Here is an 18,132-nt window from a genome sequence, read left to right as displayed (position 1 = left end):
AGTTAGTTTTACTTTAAAGACACTGGACACTATTGGTAAAAACCAGTGTTCTCACGTGGTCAATCTCAACATATACATAAAATAACAAATCTGTGAAAATTCGAGCTCAATTGGTCGTCGAAGTTGCGAGATAATAATGAAAGAAGAAAAAACCTTGTCACACGAACTTGTGTGTGTTTAGATGGTTGATTTCGATACCTCAAGTTCTAAATCTGAGGTCTCGAAATCAAATTCGTGGAAAATTACTTCTTTCTCAAAAACTATGTCACTTCAGAGGGAGCCGTTTCTCACAATGTTTTGCTCCCCATTACTCTTCATCATAAGGTTTTATGCTAACAATTATTTTGAGTAATAACCGATAGTGTCCACTGCCTTTAAACCGTAATGTGTTGAAAACTTCATAAAAAAAAACTGGTCCCGATGTACCTTTGACCCTCACATCCATTTCACACGGATATTTGCAGTCAATTCCTTCTGATGTATAAACATTAGAAACTGACATGTACAAAATAATATAATGCATACAGTGTATGTAGACGATCGAAAGATCGTAACAGCTATCCATTATCGTTACCAAGTAATTAAGTTTTCATGCTCACAATTATTTTGAGTAATTACCAATAGTGTCCAGTGCATTTAAACCTTTGTATCCAATAAAACCAGTGTATGCAATGAAATCATTGGGGACCGGTCTAAGGGCGGATACAGTGGGTGCGTTCGATTAGCTTCCCTGGGTCGACCCCACGGTGCTCACTCCGGTGAGCCCCTGACAAGAGCTATTCGAACGATCACTCCCCCTCTCATGGTGACAGCTTCACAAGTGACCCACTCCACAAGCAGGCCACTTGGGGCTGACCCGGGTGAGCCCCTTTGGTGACGTGGAAGCTATTTGAACGTACCCGGAGGCAGGACCCAGGGAAGCTAATCGAACGCATCCATTGCGTATTGCTGCAGGCATTGAAGCAGTCTTTTTGAAGCCAGCTACATCAACGCATAACAAAGAGCACAACTAGAGATCAATCCTGTTTAACCACGCTGATGCGAATGGGGCTGAGCGAGCATAAACACGGCCAAGCAACTTGCTTGTGCCGGCAAATTCAATCAGAGGTCGTTGGTTCAAATCACTAACTAGTCAAAGTTTGGTTGTCCAAGTCCCCACAAAAATAGGCAGATAAATAAATAAGTAAATAAGTAAATTAATGTGTGAATTAAGACTACTTTGCAAATGCATTACAACCAAACGGAATGAAGTTTTGTCAACGATAAATTTTAGTGAAACGATGAATCAGCGAAAACTTACCTAGAATAGAACCGGGACCTTGCCTCTACAATAGACTTGACAATAAAATAATGGTTATGAAGTCCACCCATTCTTTATATTCAGAATACAAGGACATCACGCCCATCTGGAACCCTGCAACTTTCATCAATTGATCACTCCAAGTAGTTAATTAATTAGCAATAATCACCCAAGGAAATCGTCACTTGCAATTAACGCACTAATAATGAATAATGGCCAGTGTCAAAATATTTGCAAAGTTGGTTCAATCTTCTGGAGGTGATATACAACACTAAAATTCCACGGATTTCTCATTTTCTGTCATTTCATTTATATAAAAAAATATTTATATTTTGATTAAATTTGTATCTTTCAGTTTTGTGTAACTTATGTTGCGTGTCGTGTCCGAGCGATGAAGAGTACCGTATATAAACTCTGGAGATTCTGTCCAGGGCCGGATTTCGTGGAGCTGCTTAAGCACACCAAGTAGCTAAGCACTACAAATGTATGCTCACCCACCCCAAAAATAGGGTTACCATCAGAACTACCATGTCATATTATGTGTACAAATTGTGACTGATACCCTGCTCATTTCTGCTTAGCAGACAATAAAAATTGTTAAGAAATTTTATTTACTGCTTAAGCACATCCTTAATATGTGGCTCAGCAGAGTATGGGTTCGAATCCCAGGGGTGGTATGGCAAGGTATCGTTGAGCAAGATGCTTGCCATAATTGCTGTGTCCTTCGAATGGGACATTAACCTTAGGTCGCGTGTACCAGCATTAGCAGTGCTTGTAAAATAACCACGGACATTAAGAATGGTTTAATAATATAGTAAAGGTTAACATTGGTGCTTCTGGATCACATTGCAAGAGCCATTTGTCCACAAAGCCCTTGTCACACTGTATCCCTCATCCCGTGGAATACAACCCCGGGACCCCGGAACTTGTTTTACCCCACGGTTATCCCGCCACACTTTCACACTGTGTCACGGGTTTTTCCATCGACACGGGTTCCGGTTGCAAAAATCACTAGCGGTTTCACTGGCTATACCACTACTCTAGAGCAGGGGTAGCTATTCCCGGGGTATGTCCATTCGGGGCATACCGAAAGCAGACAGGAATAAAGCCGATCATGGTGTGAAAAGGCCAACCCCAGGGCAACCACGGGGAAATAGTGATGTGTGAACAGGAATTAGCCACAGTGATTTGGTTCACTTATAAGTCATGCTTGATTTCAAGCTTGATTCGACTACCGAAAACATTATAAAACGATTTACACCTCATGAAGTACCTCTCCGGAGAACAAATTACCGCAGCCGCAATCCCTGACAGTTCAATTGATTTGCAATATTAATGTTTTGACATTCCACGATGTGATTTATTTCAAGGGGAATTAAACTCATAATTGTTTCCGGGTCCCGGTAGACTTGAACCATTCATATATACAAAAAATAAAAAGTAATAATCTAAAATGGAAATTTTGCTCGAATTTAGTTTCAAAGAAATGTATACAAATCAGTATGATTGTCGATGGAAAATGACATAATTAAATAAAACCTAATTAAATGAGCCAGCAGATAAACTTAATATATCACGCAATATCTGGACAGTTGGATAACAAACTTGTTCGACAAAAAGGATATTAACAAACCCTCCTAACCTATGAAAATTCCTCAAGAACTTCCCACGCATGAAGTCATTGAAACTTATCAGATTTTAATGACTTCAAAGTCAGATTGCAGTAACCTTGATTTGTCATGTTTCGTTTCATTCCCGGATGCACGGAAACGAGGCCGAGTGAACAACTCTTTTAAAGCGCGTATCACCGTCCATAGTAAAGTCTCTATGCATGCGTTTGGCATGAACAAAGGGAGGGCACTGGACACTATTGGTAATTGCTCAAAATAATTGTTAGCATAAAAACGTACTTTTTAGCGGTCAATGGAAAGATGTTAATAGTAAAAGAAACATTGTGAGAGAAACCCTCTGAATTGACGTCGTTTTCGAGAAAGAATAATTTTCAACAAATTTGATTTTGAAGGTCCCGAAATCAAGCATCTGAAAGCACAAAACTTTGTGTGAAAAGTGTTTTTTTCTTTCTTCCATAAGCCTAGTACCTCGCAACTTCGACGACCAAATGAGTTCAAATTTTCACAGGCGTGTTATCCTGTGTGCGTATATAATAAGAAACACCAAGTGAGAAGACTGGTTTTGACATTTGCCAATAGTGTCTATGAGTCTTCATTTATTAAGTTAGACAATAGAGAAAAAGTGAGTCAATACATGCAGGGCAATGTAGTTGACACATTGTAGGATGCAGTGCATTTTAGTATGCAGTTCCTTTAAGCAGCTCTATGAAATTTGTCCCAGTTAGTGTGAGTCATTAGGTGCGACCAGCGATGTCGATAATAAACTAAATGCAATCAACACTAAACAAACCATAAGCCTCAAAACCATACGCCATTCCCAACAGCCGTACTAATTAAAAAACGGATTCGCATGAACTAAAGTTAATCTTGGTTTACAACTATTATTAATTAATTGTTAAATGTAATTGATTGGTGTGTCATTGGGAGATACGCGCTGGTACCTAAGGGTTAAGATACCATATGGGTCCATCTTCAGAATTTCTTATAAAAAGAGCTTGTTGAGGTGCACGGGTTATTCACTTCTGCTGGTGCTTTCAAAGTCTGATTTCAAGAATTTCTCTAACACAGCACGGGGTAAGTCTTTTAAAGTTAATATTCAATAATAAAAATGTTTGTGTTTTTTCTGCATTAACCTGTTTTAAAAATTGAATTTTACACGTCGGCCGTTCCATTGCAAATGGGTTTTACTCAACAATTGTGGTAACTTTTGAAAAACTTAAGTTTAGGGTAAACTGAGGGAGTTTCTTTCAAGGCAAACTGTGTCTGGACGTGAATATAACATCCTATTTTCTGATTTCAATGTCATCATAATTTATGGCAAGACAGCTTATCTATATTAATTGCATTTTTCAAACTGAAATATTTCTAGTTTGGCTTCTTTTCCGTTAAGAGGGCAGCACCCCGTGGTTGTTTTAAAAAGCAAGACAATGTTGTCTTTATGCAGGGTTTAAAACTTTGCATGGTGTCTTTGTTTTATGTGAAGTTGTTTTATGTTGTCTTTGTTTTATGAGAAGTAGAAACAACAAGAGCGGATAACGCCTTCACCAAACACCAAAATGGTTACATCATAAAGACAATGGAAACCTTTGGTATTGTCAAAGACCAGTCTTCTCACTTGGTGTATCTCAACATGCACAAAATAACAAACCTGTAAAAATTTAAACTCAATGGTCGTCGAAGTTGCGAGAAACACCCTTGTCACACGAAGTTGTGTGCTTTAAGATGCTTGATTTCGAGCCACTCAAAATCTAAAATCAAGTTCAAATGATCGGTGGAAAATTACTTCTAATTCTTTTTTCATAATTTTGAAAATGTAATACCTGAAGAAAATCCAGGCCCTGCGGCCCAAAAGCAAGGTTCACCTTAAAATAATTATGATATACCAGTATCCTCATTCGGTGTCTCCAACATAATGCATACAATAAAAACATTGGTCATTTGGTCAAAATTTGCAGCAAAAAATGAAAAATTCAAAACATTTAGTGAAATGGTTTCTTCTTTCACTAAAACTTATAACAATGCTATAGCTACGCCCGTGAAAGTTCTTTATTCTGTAAGCTCCGCTAACAAGATTCCTTATCCCTTGTGTGTAGTTCTGTACAACAATGGTGGCTAAGTTGTTTATAACGTTGATGGCGCTAGCCGTAATGACGGCCTTTGTCCTGGCAGATGAAGACGGTGATGAGGACTACCTTCCCGTTGATGAATTAATGGAGTTCGTGAAACGAGGCCGCGGCAGGGGCAAGAACAGGGGAGGCAAAAACAAGCTCGGACCTCTCACACGGGATGATATGGAACGTAAGTAGGCTGTTCGTTTTAATTTTACCCAACACTGATGTCTATTTAAAAAAAAAAAGTTTGGCACTCAGGTGAGATTCGAAACCCGAGACCTTTGCCTTTCTAGAGATGTGTCTTACCGATGTGTGTAAGCACTGTATACTCATCAGTATTTCCCCGAGTTTTGTAAAAACAAAATCACAGGCATATTTACTCCTGGGATTCGAACCGACTACCTTTGCCATTCTAAAGCAGAGTCTTATTTTAGCAGCAGGTACGCTTTTAATAGATGAACAATTTGCATCGGGGATAAAGAATAGTAATTCGGGTTTTACCAAACACTGATGTGTGCTAGCACTGTATGCTGCTACAATATAGGCCTCGAAGTGTCTCTAGCTGCCCGCCAATCTCGGTGGTCTAGTTGGTAAGACACTGCTCTAGAATTGCTTAGGTTGTGGGTTCCTTTATGGACTCGCCTGTCAATTTCATGAAGGCAGTGGACACTATTGGTAATTGTCAAAAGACTAGCCTTCACAGTTGGTTTATCTCAATATATGCATAAAAGAACAAACCTGTAAATAATTTGAGCCCAATCGGTCATCGAACTTGCAAGATAATAATAACAGAAATAAAACTCTCGTCACACAAAGTTGTGTGCTTTCATCATGGTTGATTTCGAGCCCTCAAGTTCTAAATTTGAGGTCTCCAAATCAAAAATCGTGGAAAATTACTTCTTTCTCGAAAACTATGGCACTTCAGAGGGAGCCGTTTCTCACAATGTTTCATACCATCGACCTCTCCCCATTACTCGTCACCAAGAAAGATTTTCTGCTAATAACCATTTTCAGTAACTACCAATAGTTTCCACTGCCATAAAAAAAAATGTTTGTTATTAATTTGTTTTCAGCTTGCGAGAAGTACGGTCAAGCATGTACGTGTGACAAGAGAAAGAAGGGACCTGGACGTTTCCTTATATGTTCTGGTTAATTAGCATCACTAACGACATCAGTTGGGCCGACACAAGTAACTGTTGAAAAAGGTTCAACACAACTTCGAACCCTACAAGCTTCGAGAACCCACTTGGACAATCCTCTTTTATTTGAACATTTTTAACATGGTGCTAGTTTATACTCTAAATAAAACCAATCAATCACTAAAACATCGAGTTTTACCACGAAGGAAACATGAGCCGAAGGAGGTGGCAGAGGGCGCTATCAGAAGTTGACACAGCTTGCAATAAATATGAGGACACTTAAAATCTCCAGGCGAATTCTGTCCGCCGGAGATTCGGTCCCATCATGGGAATTTAACGTGGGCTGCGGAGGATTCAAAAGAGGGCGCTATCAGAAAAAAGTTGTAGCAAGTTTGCCATATGGGGGACCATTAATCTCCGGGGAACAGATTCTGCCACCATTACGGCACTCTACTAACTGAGCTAGCGATAGCCCTATGTTGGTTGTCATTTTTTTCTTCAAGAGTACCAGTCAAATAAAAATAAACTGCAAGAGGAATTCACCTGGTAGCTTAAAAAACATTTTGGGTTGAACGAGCAATAACTACAAGCAAGATTGAACCAACGACTGATTAAGATTTTAAATAAACAAACCAATGTTATCCTTAGCAAGGAATATGCTTTGTGACTGTGTTTTCTTTTCACTGTTGTTGTAATAATTGTATTGACCTATTTAAATAATCTGACCATATTTTTTTAGGGCTAAAACTTTTGTAGATTAAATCTGAAATAACTTGTTTTCGAATAATAATGCGTTTGTTTGTAATAATGCTATTATCTTTCTTCTAATAAGCATGAAAGAGTGCTCAGTAAATATCCTTTACTGAACTTGTGGGTGTAACTTTTCTGTTCTTTTTGGAACACATCACCAATCCCGGTGAACTTCTTGTTGACTCACCCCTGTAATATGGCGTTGTCATCAGGCCCTCGGAATACTTACAATCAACTGCCTATTGATGAATGAGCTGTTTACACAATTCTTCAAGCTTGGCTTCTTTCTGTATAAAAGGAAGTAACCAAATACTGATTAAAACATCACAGGAAATGCATTCAAGGTACTCAAATAAACTAATACTGAAACACACAAACTAGTAATGGCTCTACTGTGTGCTGTCGGGTGCATGTTACCCACGAACTTCTCTCTGACCACCAACTAATTATTTTGAAAAGAGAGAATTTGTATGGATCAGTTCTTACCCAGCCTTGTTAGTGTCTGATTCATGAAGCAACTATACATTGTAAATAGTCGTAAGTAAAATTGGGTGTGATCCCTCTGCTAGAGCAATAAGATTCATCGCAAGACACTGCAGTATTACCATCTATAGTGTGTTGTATTGTGACATAACATTAATTGAGTAATGTGCTATCAATCTTTAGCTCTTTGCTACACGGTAGTTAGTGGCTTTAAAGTTGGCTTACATAGAATAAAATAATATATCAATACAAACCACAAGGGAAACTGACTGGGTAAATTTTTAAATGACTAATTTGGTAGAACAAAGAAAATTCGACTTGGGATTCGAACCAACGACATCCGGATGGACTTGCCACTGAGCTATCTAGCCCTATGTTGGCGGGCTCCCGAAATAAGGTCATTGACGGCCAACAAAGGCCCAAATAGTTGGTAGAAAGCGGGAACCTCTACTTCAGTAGGTTGCACAGTAGCAACCTCAAAGAAGGCGGAGAATTGTTTGCAAACTTTGAGGTTGGAGGTTTACCTTTTCAAGCTGCGAGCGAAGTCCTGTTAGTTTAGACTTTCGTTTTGTGATGGAAGTGTGAGTTCCTGACGACTCTCCGTACCCCATCGAGTGCATCATACTTATGTGGAAATCCTCCTCTTTCACTGTTATCAGCAGATACAACTATTAAACAACGAAACAATCATGTCATTAGGGTCTTGTTACACGAGGCAACTTTTCCACGCAACTTGGAGGCAACCAACCGCAGTGCATGCTACGAGACCACATTGATAGCTCATGAGTAATTTTCTTAAAATTGTCTTATGATCCCCAAAAAAGTATGTGAATATTGAAATGTGAATGCCTTATCTTCTTTGAGATTGCCTGGAACTGGTTGCCTGTAAATTGCCTCGTGTGACATGACACTTAGACCTCGCATATGACGTCAGAAGCAGAAACAGCGCCCTCACTGAGGTCAAAGGAAGACTTTTCATTTGCTGGAGTAAAAGACGCATGTACGCACTAGCTTGAACATCTGACGTCACGTTTTGGGGGCTCACATGAGCTAAGCAAGAGATCCACCTCGACCCTATGTCTCTTCCCATCCACAAGCACATAGACCTCGCATTTATTTTACTTACAGATTCGAAGTCAAATCCTACGTACGTGTTTACTTAATATAAAACAAATCGACGCTGCTAGCTTCATGCAGACGACCGAAAGTGCAGCTGCCAAACGCCACCTCAGAAAAGTCAAAATACAGATTATTAGGAAAGCTTACGTCATCACAGCACGTTTTTCAATGCAACCATTGTAACCAATGAAATCAAAGGTTCTGGAAAACCAATGCATGTTTTTATCATTGCGGATAAAGACGGGGGCAAGTTGACGTTCGCGCTTGCTCGTTTCAATTGTTTGAAATCTTCGACACCAGTCTATGCAAGGGGTATATCGAACATAATTAGGTTTACAAACATACTTTTATTTAAAACGCTTCAATATGACTACTCCTGGTCACTGGGGATTTTATATCAGCTCCCTGTGGAGTATATACAGCCTGTGTCACAAGTTTATGCGCTACTCTGCTAAATTAATCACTAGAACCATCTTTGCCTTCACATACCCATTTACCCCCCCCCCCACCCCCCACCCACCCCCTTGGGTGTAGAACGGAATTCGGACCCACACTCTGCAGAACAGAAAAAGAACCAGAGATTGAGTTCGGAGCTATTCTGCTCGGTCCCGACATCCATAAAGGGGCTGTGCCGTCATGATCTGTGACCTATTCCATGACGTCACTGAGTCAAACAACGCCCTCATCGAGTCATATCACCAACCTCGTTCTCATGGGAGATCGATCTTGCCGCGTTGTAACCAACTTTAAAAAAACGCATTCTAAAATACACTAGCCCCAATGCATCGATTTTTTGACACTATTCTGAAAGTTAAAAGTTCCCATTTTGACAAACTCTTCTAAGAAGCCAACAACAGTTACCTTTGGGAGGAAATTGAGGCAAAGCATCGAAGTGTTGACAAACAAAATGGCCGAAGCAGATATGACAAACGTCATGTTGACGTCATCACCCAGTATGGTCATAGTTGGGATAGTCAGAGCGATGGTCAGAGAGACAATGTATACTGAGGCTGCGATGTACTTACCTGTATGAAGTGTGAGAGAATTACATAAAGATAAGTATGGGTTCACAAAGCGCACTAAATCATTCTAAAAGGGTTTTGATTTTTTCTTATGTATTTTCAAGTTTGTGGCAATGATATGATTCCATACTCATTGTGAATAAAGATGTATGTAAAATAATAAACCTTCAAGCATTAGTCGTCATTTTTTTGAGAAAAAAAGTGACAATCACAGAGTGATGTTTACAAGAGTAAATACCAGTGTTGCCTACTTGAGTCCTGAAAAGACGGAATGTCAATAAGGTAGGAAGGAGCTACGCCATGCTGGCATAGTAGGCCTAGTTTGAATACAATGCGATGTTTGGCTTGTAACCAGTACAGCTGTAGTTGCTGCAGGGGTTATGGTTCTAGAGAACCGGTCAACAAATACGACTAGTTTCAAATCTTAGATCGCGGTTATTCCTCTGCATCCCAGCCACGAAAGACGCTTCCACAAGACTAGCTATCACGCGCCCTAAACTCGCAATATATTATGTCGGAGGTTTATTACAAGAGGGCGCTGTTTCAACTAAAAGGACCAAGTCTAGTCAACAGACTGCAGTCACGCCCACTTCCTGCAGGGCAGAGTATTTCTTTAAAGTACTTACTGTCATTCAGCTGTGATATACAGATGTTCCTTGTCTCCCACGCTAGGAACAGACCAAAGGTGAGAAGTACTCCCTTTACAACGTAGAGGGCCATGGTGAAGTACTGCGCATGTGCACTGCTGCAATATATAATTTCCGGTACGTCAAAAATCTCCTTCTCTGGTGCAGTCATATCCAGCTGAAAAAAAAGAGAAAAGGTTTACGATATAGTTTCTCAGTCGGTTACTATGTTATGTCCTGGTCATTCCTCAATATTAGTTAATTTGTTTCAAATAACATTTGTTTCAATGAACATTACGGAAATTGTAAGAAGAAAAAGCTCGTCTCAGATCACAGATTTACATTATTACATAAAACTTAAATGGTCTACTGATGATGAAGATAGTAGAAAACATTCCTTAAAAAAATTATGTCTAAAATGTCATAATTTGGTGAGAAATAGATAGAACCAATTTAACCGTTTGAAGTTATCGCTCAGTGAGCATAATTAAAATAATTAATTTCACCTTGAATCGATAACAAAATGTAAAACAAATTTGTAATCGTTTTTTTTAAAACTATTTTCTTGTGACGCAGATGGCCGATCGATCCCAAACTTACACAGGTTAGTCAGTTTATGTATGGTGGATAACATAAAGTGCTTACACTGCCACAACTGTTTTTTCTGCGCACCAATTCTGTAATGTTCTTTTAAGAGTGCGTCCAGAATTCATTACAAAACACGCTAGAACTGTCTGACACTGGAGATTTTGAACAACGAGCAACCGGGCATAATTTAAATAGACATGTTGTATCGGATGGGGCGCCTTAGCGTTTGTTATGAATAAGTGTGAATGGAAATACTTTGAAAAGCAGATTATAATGATTCGCACAATAAAATGTTGTGGTTTTCCTTTGACTTCATGAAGAAAAACCTTATAATTTCAAGGCATTATTGTTTGTATCACATTTTACTTTAAAAACATATTTTCCATTCAGATGTTTGTTCCGGATGTATTTTTAGCACAAAAACTTACGTAAGGCTGGAGTGACCGTGTGTAAACAGCCGTCGTGTCCAAAATTATCCAAAGTACAAAAACTATGACGTCAGCAAAAACGATTATTACAACTCCGCCAATCAGCTTCCAGTCTGGCAGATCCTTTTAAATAATGAAATAACAAAATAATCAATCAAGAATAGCTGTCCCAAATAGAAAATCTCTTACCAGCGTATAATGTCGGTACAGAGCTGTGAGAACTTATACATTACCAATTAGTGCACTCTCTTGTGTTGTTACAAAGAAACCAAACAATTAAACTGTCGAACAACAGGTAAATATAGACCTTTATCATACTGCCTCCATCTTGGTCATGTACTTGTATCGAATAACAATAATGAATGCTAATAATCATTATGCAAATAGGAACCAGACTATTTTGTTCTTCCAGCCTCGGTTTGTTACAATGTTATCAATGGGGAAAATGAAGATGGCTGCACCATCATAAAGGTATAATTATTGTTTTAACTCTTTGCAGACCTTATATTCAACAAAACTCAATTCTTGTTATTCATCATTGACACAGCGATTGCTGGTTGATATCAACATAATATTGATTTCAATGTATTTTTCAAACCGGTATTCATAAAATAGACACGAAAACAATGGGTACCCATGATTGTGGTTGTGCACGGAGATAATTATTTACACAAAATGTCAAGCTTGCCGTATAGTGACCAGTACAATAGGGAGTTTTATTTAGTTGCCTGTTCCGGAGTGAACTAGAACGTGAACGTCAAACAATTGAGTCAGTGAATCTCACATTTTCAGCCAGGTACGTACCGTGCGCGCAGACGTCACGATGAGCATGCACGTATTGCTCGCGCGTAACGTGCAGCTAAACTTCACTAATTCTCGCCTGCCAAAAAGGCTTATTTTGTGTTAAAAAAAGAGAAAAAAGGGGGGAGTGGTTACAGTATAGAGGCAATAGGTCTACTCACAATTTTCTTGAAGCGTTTGACCGCTACAGCGAAGATTGCGTGTATCCGATAGGTCTTCATGAAGACAGAACCGAAGGCCAGAGACAATCCAACAGATATCAGCATTCTCTCAACCTGACAAAATAAATTACTGTAGGAACATTAGGGAACTAAAGCAATAAATGTAAGCTTGACTGATAGAATAGCGGGTAATCAAACTTCCACTTTTCATATAGGCCCTACTCATTTGGTAACTTAGGCCGTGTCCGAAACGGCGACTTTGGCTAGAGCTACGGCTAGATCGCGCGCGTCTGCCTATTCCTCAACACTAGTAGACGCGCTGATCTAGACGTAGCTGTAGCCGAAGTCGTCGTTTCGGACACGGCCTCAGTTTGCGCTCCCGACTCCACTGCTCGTCTTCGGCCATCTTTTTTTTTTCAATGCTTTTATCAACCATTTAATTGTGTGAATAGGCCTTTAATAATGTGAAACGAAACATACCATCCCGTCCCCTGCTTATCCACTCAATGCTGCTAGGAGCGCAGACCGTGCAATGAAAACCAACATTGAGCGGGGAATAATTATGGAGTACATTTTTGAAGGTACACGTTTGGTAATTGTCATAGACCAGTCTTCTCACTTGGTGTATCCCAACATAAGCATAAAATAACAAGCCTGTGAAAAGTTAATACCTGTTTTGAGTTATTACCAAACGTGTAACTTCTCTTCAATCCAATAATAGTGATATCTCTATTATTAATAGAGATATCTCTATATAATGTTAATAGAGATATCTCTATTAATAGAGATATCTATATTGATAATAGATATCTCTACTAACAATATACATGTATAGAGATATCTTTATTAACAATATATAGAGATATCTACATTAATAGAGAATCTCTATTTGGAATTTTAAAATGTTTAGAATGTACTCCATAAATAATGGTGGACGGAGACCAAACGTGATAGGGCCGGGACTGTCTGAATTTGTTGAGCCTGAACTTTAATACGCATTACAACATAAAAAGCGGGCTTTTCAAATAGAGTGTGCACACACAATGACCAGTTCAACTTGTTGCGGGTTGCGATACCCAACGATGACTGCATGGGATGGTAGCAAAACTTACATGACACTTGATGACGATGGCCGAGTCAGGCAGGTTAGTCTTATCCCATCCTGAGGCAAACACCGATGCGTAGAGAAGCAGACAACCGACTACAGTCAGGTTACTCAAGGAAGGGCTTGACATCTTGATAGCTCTGGAATGTCAAAAATGATAAACCAAAACACTGGTTGTTCTTTAAAATCGATTCCACGTTTGTTGTGTGTAGAACCAAAGGCGATAGGTGACTTGGAACATTTTGTCGTGCTGTCCCACTATGACGCCATATTCTCAAAACATGTTCACAGCTCTAACTAAAGTTATTAAAGGTTATAGAGCGAAGAAGACACAGACACAATATATCTGGTCAGTATGTGAAATGTGCACCGGACGCAAGCACCTCTTTTGAGAAACAAGTGCATGTCAGTACCTTTGCAATACAAAGTAACACGCTGAAATTGTGCCCAAACGTATTTCACGTCCCATTGCATTAGCTAATCTTACATTGTACCCTCATAGAACAGTGAAGTTATGCACACAATGGACCAAGATACGATCCGAGACAGTTTGCAATGATGTAATGTTGCATACCTCTTATCTTTGTATTTGATGTTGATGAAGAGGAACGTCAAACCCATGACAGAGCCGAGTGAGGCGAGAGAGAAGAGCGTGATACGAGCTGTTGAAGATATCTCCTGGATCACTGTCCGTCTAGTAATACCGTCCACTGGGACGTGATCTCCTGAAAAAGTAGTTTTTTTTACTTTGGAGGTGACATATCAGTAATGATATGTGACAGGGGGCGCCCTGTACCCCCCCCCCCACACACACTTACCAAATGGATTAATATAACAACAATTTCCTTTAGACAGAGCTATCCCCTAGTTCATCCGTCATGGACCTTTGGCAATTTTTTGTTTGACACAATGTGTCGGCCATCGTGAGTGTCAGACACAGTAGATCGAACAATAGTTTTTTTCGGACGTTGGTAAACATAAACACTGGGTCGGTCTAATAGCTTTACAAACATAACGGTTGGACACATAGTTGGTTTTCCAATGGTTTGCCGTAAAGGTGAGTCGGGCATGTGTTTCGGGACATGTCGTACTAAACAAGGGTCAACAATAAATAATCGTTTGTTTTTAGATATTATACTATTTTCCAAGAAGCATTACAACAAATATTCCAAATGATGGCAACAATGTCAGCACTTGGACATTGGAATTCCCAACGATGAAAGGTACGTTTTACAGGAATGTTTTGCCTTTTAACTCTTTAAAAACACATCGTCGTGCTTGTATAACTCTTACCCTGCCATACGGGCTCTGAAACAGTTACGAATTGTTTCGTCTTCACCTGGTAAATCATTGTTGTCTCCAGATTGCTTCCTGTGAATGTTTACACGAAATTGTGTTCTTAATAATTTTTTAATGTAGTTCAATCGAAGTTACAAAACCCATTTGTTTACTTCACGCATTTACTTCATTCTTGTTTGTTTGTGTGTTTTTTGTTGTGTTTTTTTTTTCTTTCTTTTTTCTGCATTTTGTTGTAGTCATTGTATTGCGCAGTAGAGTTTGTTAGTACACGTCTCTGCGCAATATAAATGTCCATATTTTCATTATAATAAAAGCAACATGAACTGTTGTTTAAGAAACTTGCTGTTCCGAACATTGGGTGGCAAATGCCAACAGTAAGAGGCTGGTAAAAACTGTAAAATCTTGACAGTGGCAATTCACCTGAAAAGAATAACGAAAATCCACTCGTTGTTGCCGTAAACAGAATGACGAAATACAAAATCATGTGTTCACGAAAAAGAAACAAAATGCAAAAGTACCTAAACTTACGGGAAAAATGAGTAAAGTTTATTATGCTTTTTATTTATGAAATGTTAAAATTTTGACCGATTCTGACAAGGGAAATTTACAGTTCAATCTGACAAATTAAATAATATGAATTTAACGTCAACATTTATGAAGCAGTAGGCCTACCTCTAGCTTGCTCTATGTAGACCGATTCAGTGCGTCTTGATCCATTTTCAATCAGAAACCGACCCTGGAAATAATGAAATTACGAGTGATGAACAATAAAAACACAGCTTTGGGCTCTTTATTTTGAAATAATTTCGAGCACACGAAGAAACTTGTTTCGGGCAAGAAACATAGTACTCATTTGGAGTGCATGAAATAATTTCCAGATTGATTTCGAGTGCACAAAATGAAGAACTAATGTTTTATTGTGTCCTTACTGCTGCTTATGTTGTCGTTGTGGTCATTGTTGGTTTTGTCGTTGTCATTGTCATTGACATTGTCGTTGTCGTTGTCGTTCTAGGTCATCGTCGACGTTGTTGTCGTTGTCGTTGCGTTGCTAATGTCGTTTTCGCTGTCATGGTAATTGTAGTAGCTGCAGTAGTTGTCATTGTCCTCGTCGTTGTCGTTGGCATTGTCGTTGGCAGTGTCGATTTCGCTGTCGTTGTTGTTGTCGCTATCACTGCTATTGACGCCGCATTGTCATTGTTGTTGTCCATGTCATTGTGGTTGTCGCTGTCGCTGCCGTTGTAGATGTCGCTGTCGTTGTTTACCAGCAATCCATTGAAGTTGAGGTGGTCAGCGTTCTTCAGGATAACTCTAGCCATCTCGTCATCGGAGTAGCTGAAATCTTGGAGTCGTCGTGGAGGATCAAGACGCTGTAGGTCAGCTATGGAAGCATTGAGAGCTAATGCTATGGCTATGGTGACGTCATAGGTGTAGGGCAGCGTGTCACTGTCGGGTTGCTCACTGTTGTAATAGTCGTAGTGTTCCGGTAACGGCTTCTACAAAATATTTACAAAGAATAATTATATTTATTAGTTACTATATGCTGTGGTATTAGGCACTGTGTACGATTATTTGGTGCTACTGTGTTAGGATGAGCAATATAACAAAGCAGGGGGTTACCATATTACACTTTTAAACGTAATGATTGACTTTTATCGAATGCTCCTCTTCTCCGTCCTCCTCAATATTTGAATTCACAGCAATATATAAGTGTCCTATCATCTCTTGAGAATACTTAAATCTATTTCCTTTTGATAATCGCAACATAGAAAATGGAAAATGGAAAACATGTTTCAAAGAGTTGGTATACAAAACACAAAGAGCAGTTACAGCCGTATGAACGGGGACGTTTTCAGAAGAAGTTAGGTACACATGTTTCAATTTTTTGGGCAGACTGCAACAACACCGACGAAGGTCCCAGGTTCAACTCTTTCTTTGCACAACATCATAAAGTTAATTTGTAAAATCATCACATCACTAGGAAAGCTGCCTCTGTACTACCAAGTCGTCCTTTTGCAAAGTCGCCACCAACACATCTTGAACAATTTCCAGAGTTTATGAGGGCAATACTTAGATAATTAAATATACATGAAGTACTTAGGGGCGGATTTGCTAAGGCTGACTTTGCAGTCAAGTGACAGAGTGTAAAGGGAACTTGTCCTATGGTCCTTGTTGCCGATCTCTTTATCTCCAAGAAAAACGTTGGAGTTAAAACTCCACCAAATCGCAAGATCTCACCACTCCATTGAAGTCTAGGCCCAGCACTTCTTCCCGTCGTTGGTTCCCGTCAAAATGAAGAGTCGAGTTGACTACTATATTGATTTGTTCCTGTGTGCAGGGTTCGATAAGTGACGGGTTGGCATTGATCCACCAAACATTGCTAGTCCAAAATGGAGCGATCCATACGTACTTTGGGCCGTACATTCCTGCCTGATACACCTGTAAAAAAAATACAGCCAATACTTTTTTTAAACTTCTTTATAAAGTTTACCTTCATTTGCATAGCATAAAATTGAATATACTCGTTTGGTTGGGTCATTTTTAAAACATGGGATGATCCCGACAGACCAGGGGTTGATTTAACAAAGAGTTGGGACTAGTTTTTACTTAGGACTAGTCCTAGGAAATATTAAAAACGTATGGCTAGTCCTAAGTTAGGATGAGTAACTCGTCCTAACTAGAGATAGGAGTCTTAACTCTTTGTGAAATCCACCCTGGACCCAATTTGATTGCTCTGATCACAGCAGAATTCAGCGCCTTCAGACTACAAATCCGTGGTGAGCAGAGTCATGAAACTGGGCCTTGTTCTGTGGTGAGGTACACAACATCGTCTTCGTTCTAGACAGACATACACACACCCTGAAATTTGGCTTTAAATTTAGGAAGTAACCGGTTTCACTATGGACTTAAAAGAATTGGGTACTTTTTGTTTTGTAATGTAAAGAGAGACGGGAAGGTGAGAGCCGGTCCTCTACTTAATAAAGGACGAGCATTCGCCAAAATACATAATATGTCAATAAATGGAACAGTCAATAAGCCAATGACGTTTATATGAAAATCTCTTCTATACAGGTTTTAATACTTCCAACCCATAGAAAACATACAAAAAAGTTATAACACTACAGTAGTATACACTACATGTAGCCTACATAACACAGTGCACGAAGTTCACAAAAAGGTCAGCACACACAGAGACTAACGGACGCACGTGTGTGACAGTGCTGCCTGGCATACACACATGGTTTTACAAATAAAACGATCCAAATAGAGAGCTACAAAATCACAATAATTTGGGCATTAATGAGGGAAAAACACAAAATAATACTCACAAATATCTCTACAACTCACTTGATCCCATATAAATAGGTTTTTGGAGCATGGCCAGAGCCATGCTCCCTATAGAAATAGAGAGAATGACAGCCCAAATAATTAATTAGTTGCTCTTCCAAGTCGAAGTAGACTTGTGGACAAGTCGTTAAATCGGCCCCACGCGCTGAGATAGTGCTCCCCCGACAACACTGCTCTCGCGCGAACTCACTGCTCTCGCGCGAACTGATGGCTCCCCGATTTTG

The 18,132-nt window shown here is 39.4% G+C and overlaps 2 protein-coding genes across 4 annotated transcripts; one reads left to right on the top strand and one right to left on the bottom strand.

Annotated features, from left to right (window-relative positions):
* Window positions 1–3,907: 3,907 nt before the first annotated feature.
* LOC117301866 lies at window positions 3,908–6,836 on the top strand. Its single transcript, XM_033785862.1, has 3 exons — window positions 3,908–4,005; window positions 5,025–5,229; window positions 6,116–6,836. Exons 2-3 carry the CDS (start codon window positions 5,037–5,039, stop codon window positions 6,193–6,195), a joined length of 273 nt encoding a protein of 90 aa, XP_033641753.1. The 5' UTR covers window positions 3,908–4,005; window positions 5,025–5,036; the 3' UTR covers window positions 6,196–6,836.
* On the bottom strand, window positions 6,670–18,023 carry LOC117301865 (gamma-aminobutyric acid type B receptor subunit 2-like). 3 transcript variants are annotated; one of them, XM_033785859.1, is made up of 13 exons: window positions 17,890–18,022; window positions 16,799–16,999; window positions 15,826–16,056; window positions 15,236–15,299; window positions 14,558–14,635; window positions 13,839–13,989; window positions 13,272–13,404; window positions 12,160–12,273; window positions 11,198–11,320; window positions 10,182–10,359; window positions 9,395–9,558; window positions 7,939–8,082; window positions 6,670–7,218 (listed from the first exon to the last, which is right to left on the bottom strand). In XM_033785859.1, the coding sequence occupies exons 2-13, from the start codon at window positions 16,982–16,984 to the stop codon at window positions 7,171–7,173; spliced, it is 1,614 nt and encodes a 537-aa protein (XP_033641750.1). In that variant the 5' UTR covers window positions 16,985–16,999; window positions 17,890–18,022; the 3' UTR covers window positions 6,670–7,170. The 3 variants fall into 3 exon arrangements, with proteins under 3 accessions (XP_033641750.1, XP_033641751.1, XP_033641752.1); XM_033785860.1 differs by having other exon boundaries at window positions 17,909–18,022; XM_033785861.1 differs by lacking the exon at window positions 9,395–9,558 and having other exon boundaries at window positions 6,671–7,218; window positions 17,890–18,023.
* Window positions 18,024–18,132: the final 109 nt, after the last annotated feature.

This window comes from Asterias rubens, chromosome 17 (assembly GCF_902459465.1).
Source record: "Asterias rubens chromosome 17, eAstRub1.3, whole genome shotgun sequence".
NCBI classification, from domain to species: Eukaryota; Metazoa; Echinodermata; class Asteroidea; order Forcipulatida; family Asteriidae; genus Asterias; species Asterias rubens.
Note: the sequence above shows the minus strand (reverse complement) of the source record. Positions and strands in the feature narration are given on the sequence as shown.

What these genes read in the sequence shown, in the direction of transcription:
- LOC117301866 (XM_033785862.1), top strand. Translation starts at nt 5,037, where the DNA reads ATGGTGGCTAAGTTGTTTATAACGTTGATGGCGCTAGCCGTAATGACG. An exon ending in CACACGGGATGATATGGAAC is followed by an intron (nt 5,230 to 6,115) that starts GTAAGTAGGCTG and finishes ATTTGTTTTCAG; the next exon opens with CTTGCGAGAAGTACGGTCAA.
- LOC117301865 (XM_033785859.1), bottom strand. Translation starts at nt 16,984, where the DNA reads ATGTACGGCCCAAAGTACGTATGGATCGCTCCATTTTGGACTAGCAAT. An exon ending in TATATCACAGCTGAATGACA is followed by an intron (nt 9,559 to 10,181) that starts GTAAGTACTTTA and finishes CACTTCATACAG; the next exon opens with GTAAGTACATCGCAGCCTCA. An exon ending in TTCGCTCGCAGCTTGAAAAG is followed by an intron (nt 7,219 to 7,938) that starts GTAAACCTCCAA and finishes CCTTTTATACAG; the next exon opens with AAAGAAGCCAAGCTTGAAGA.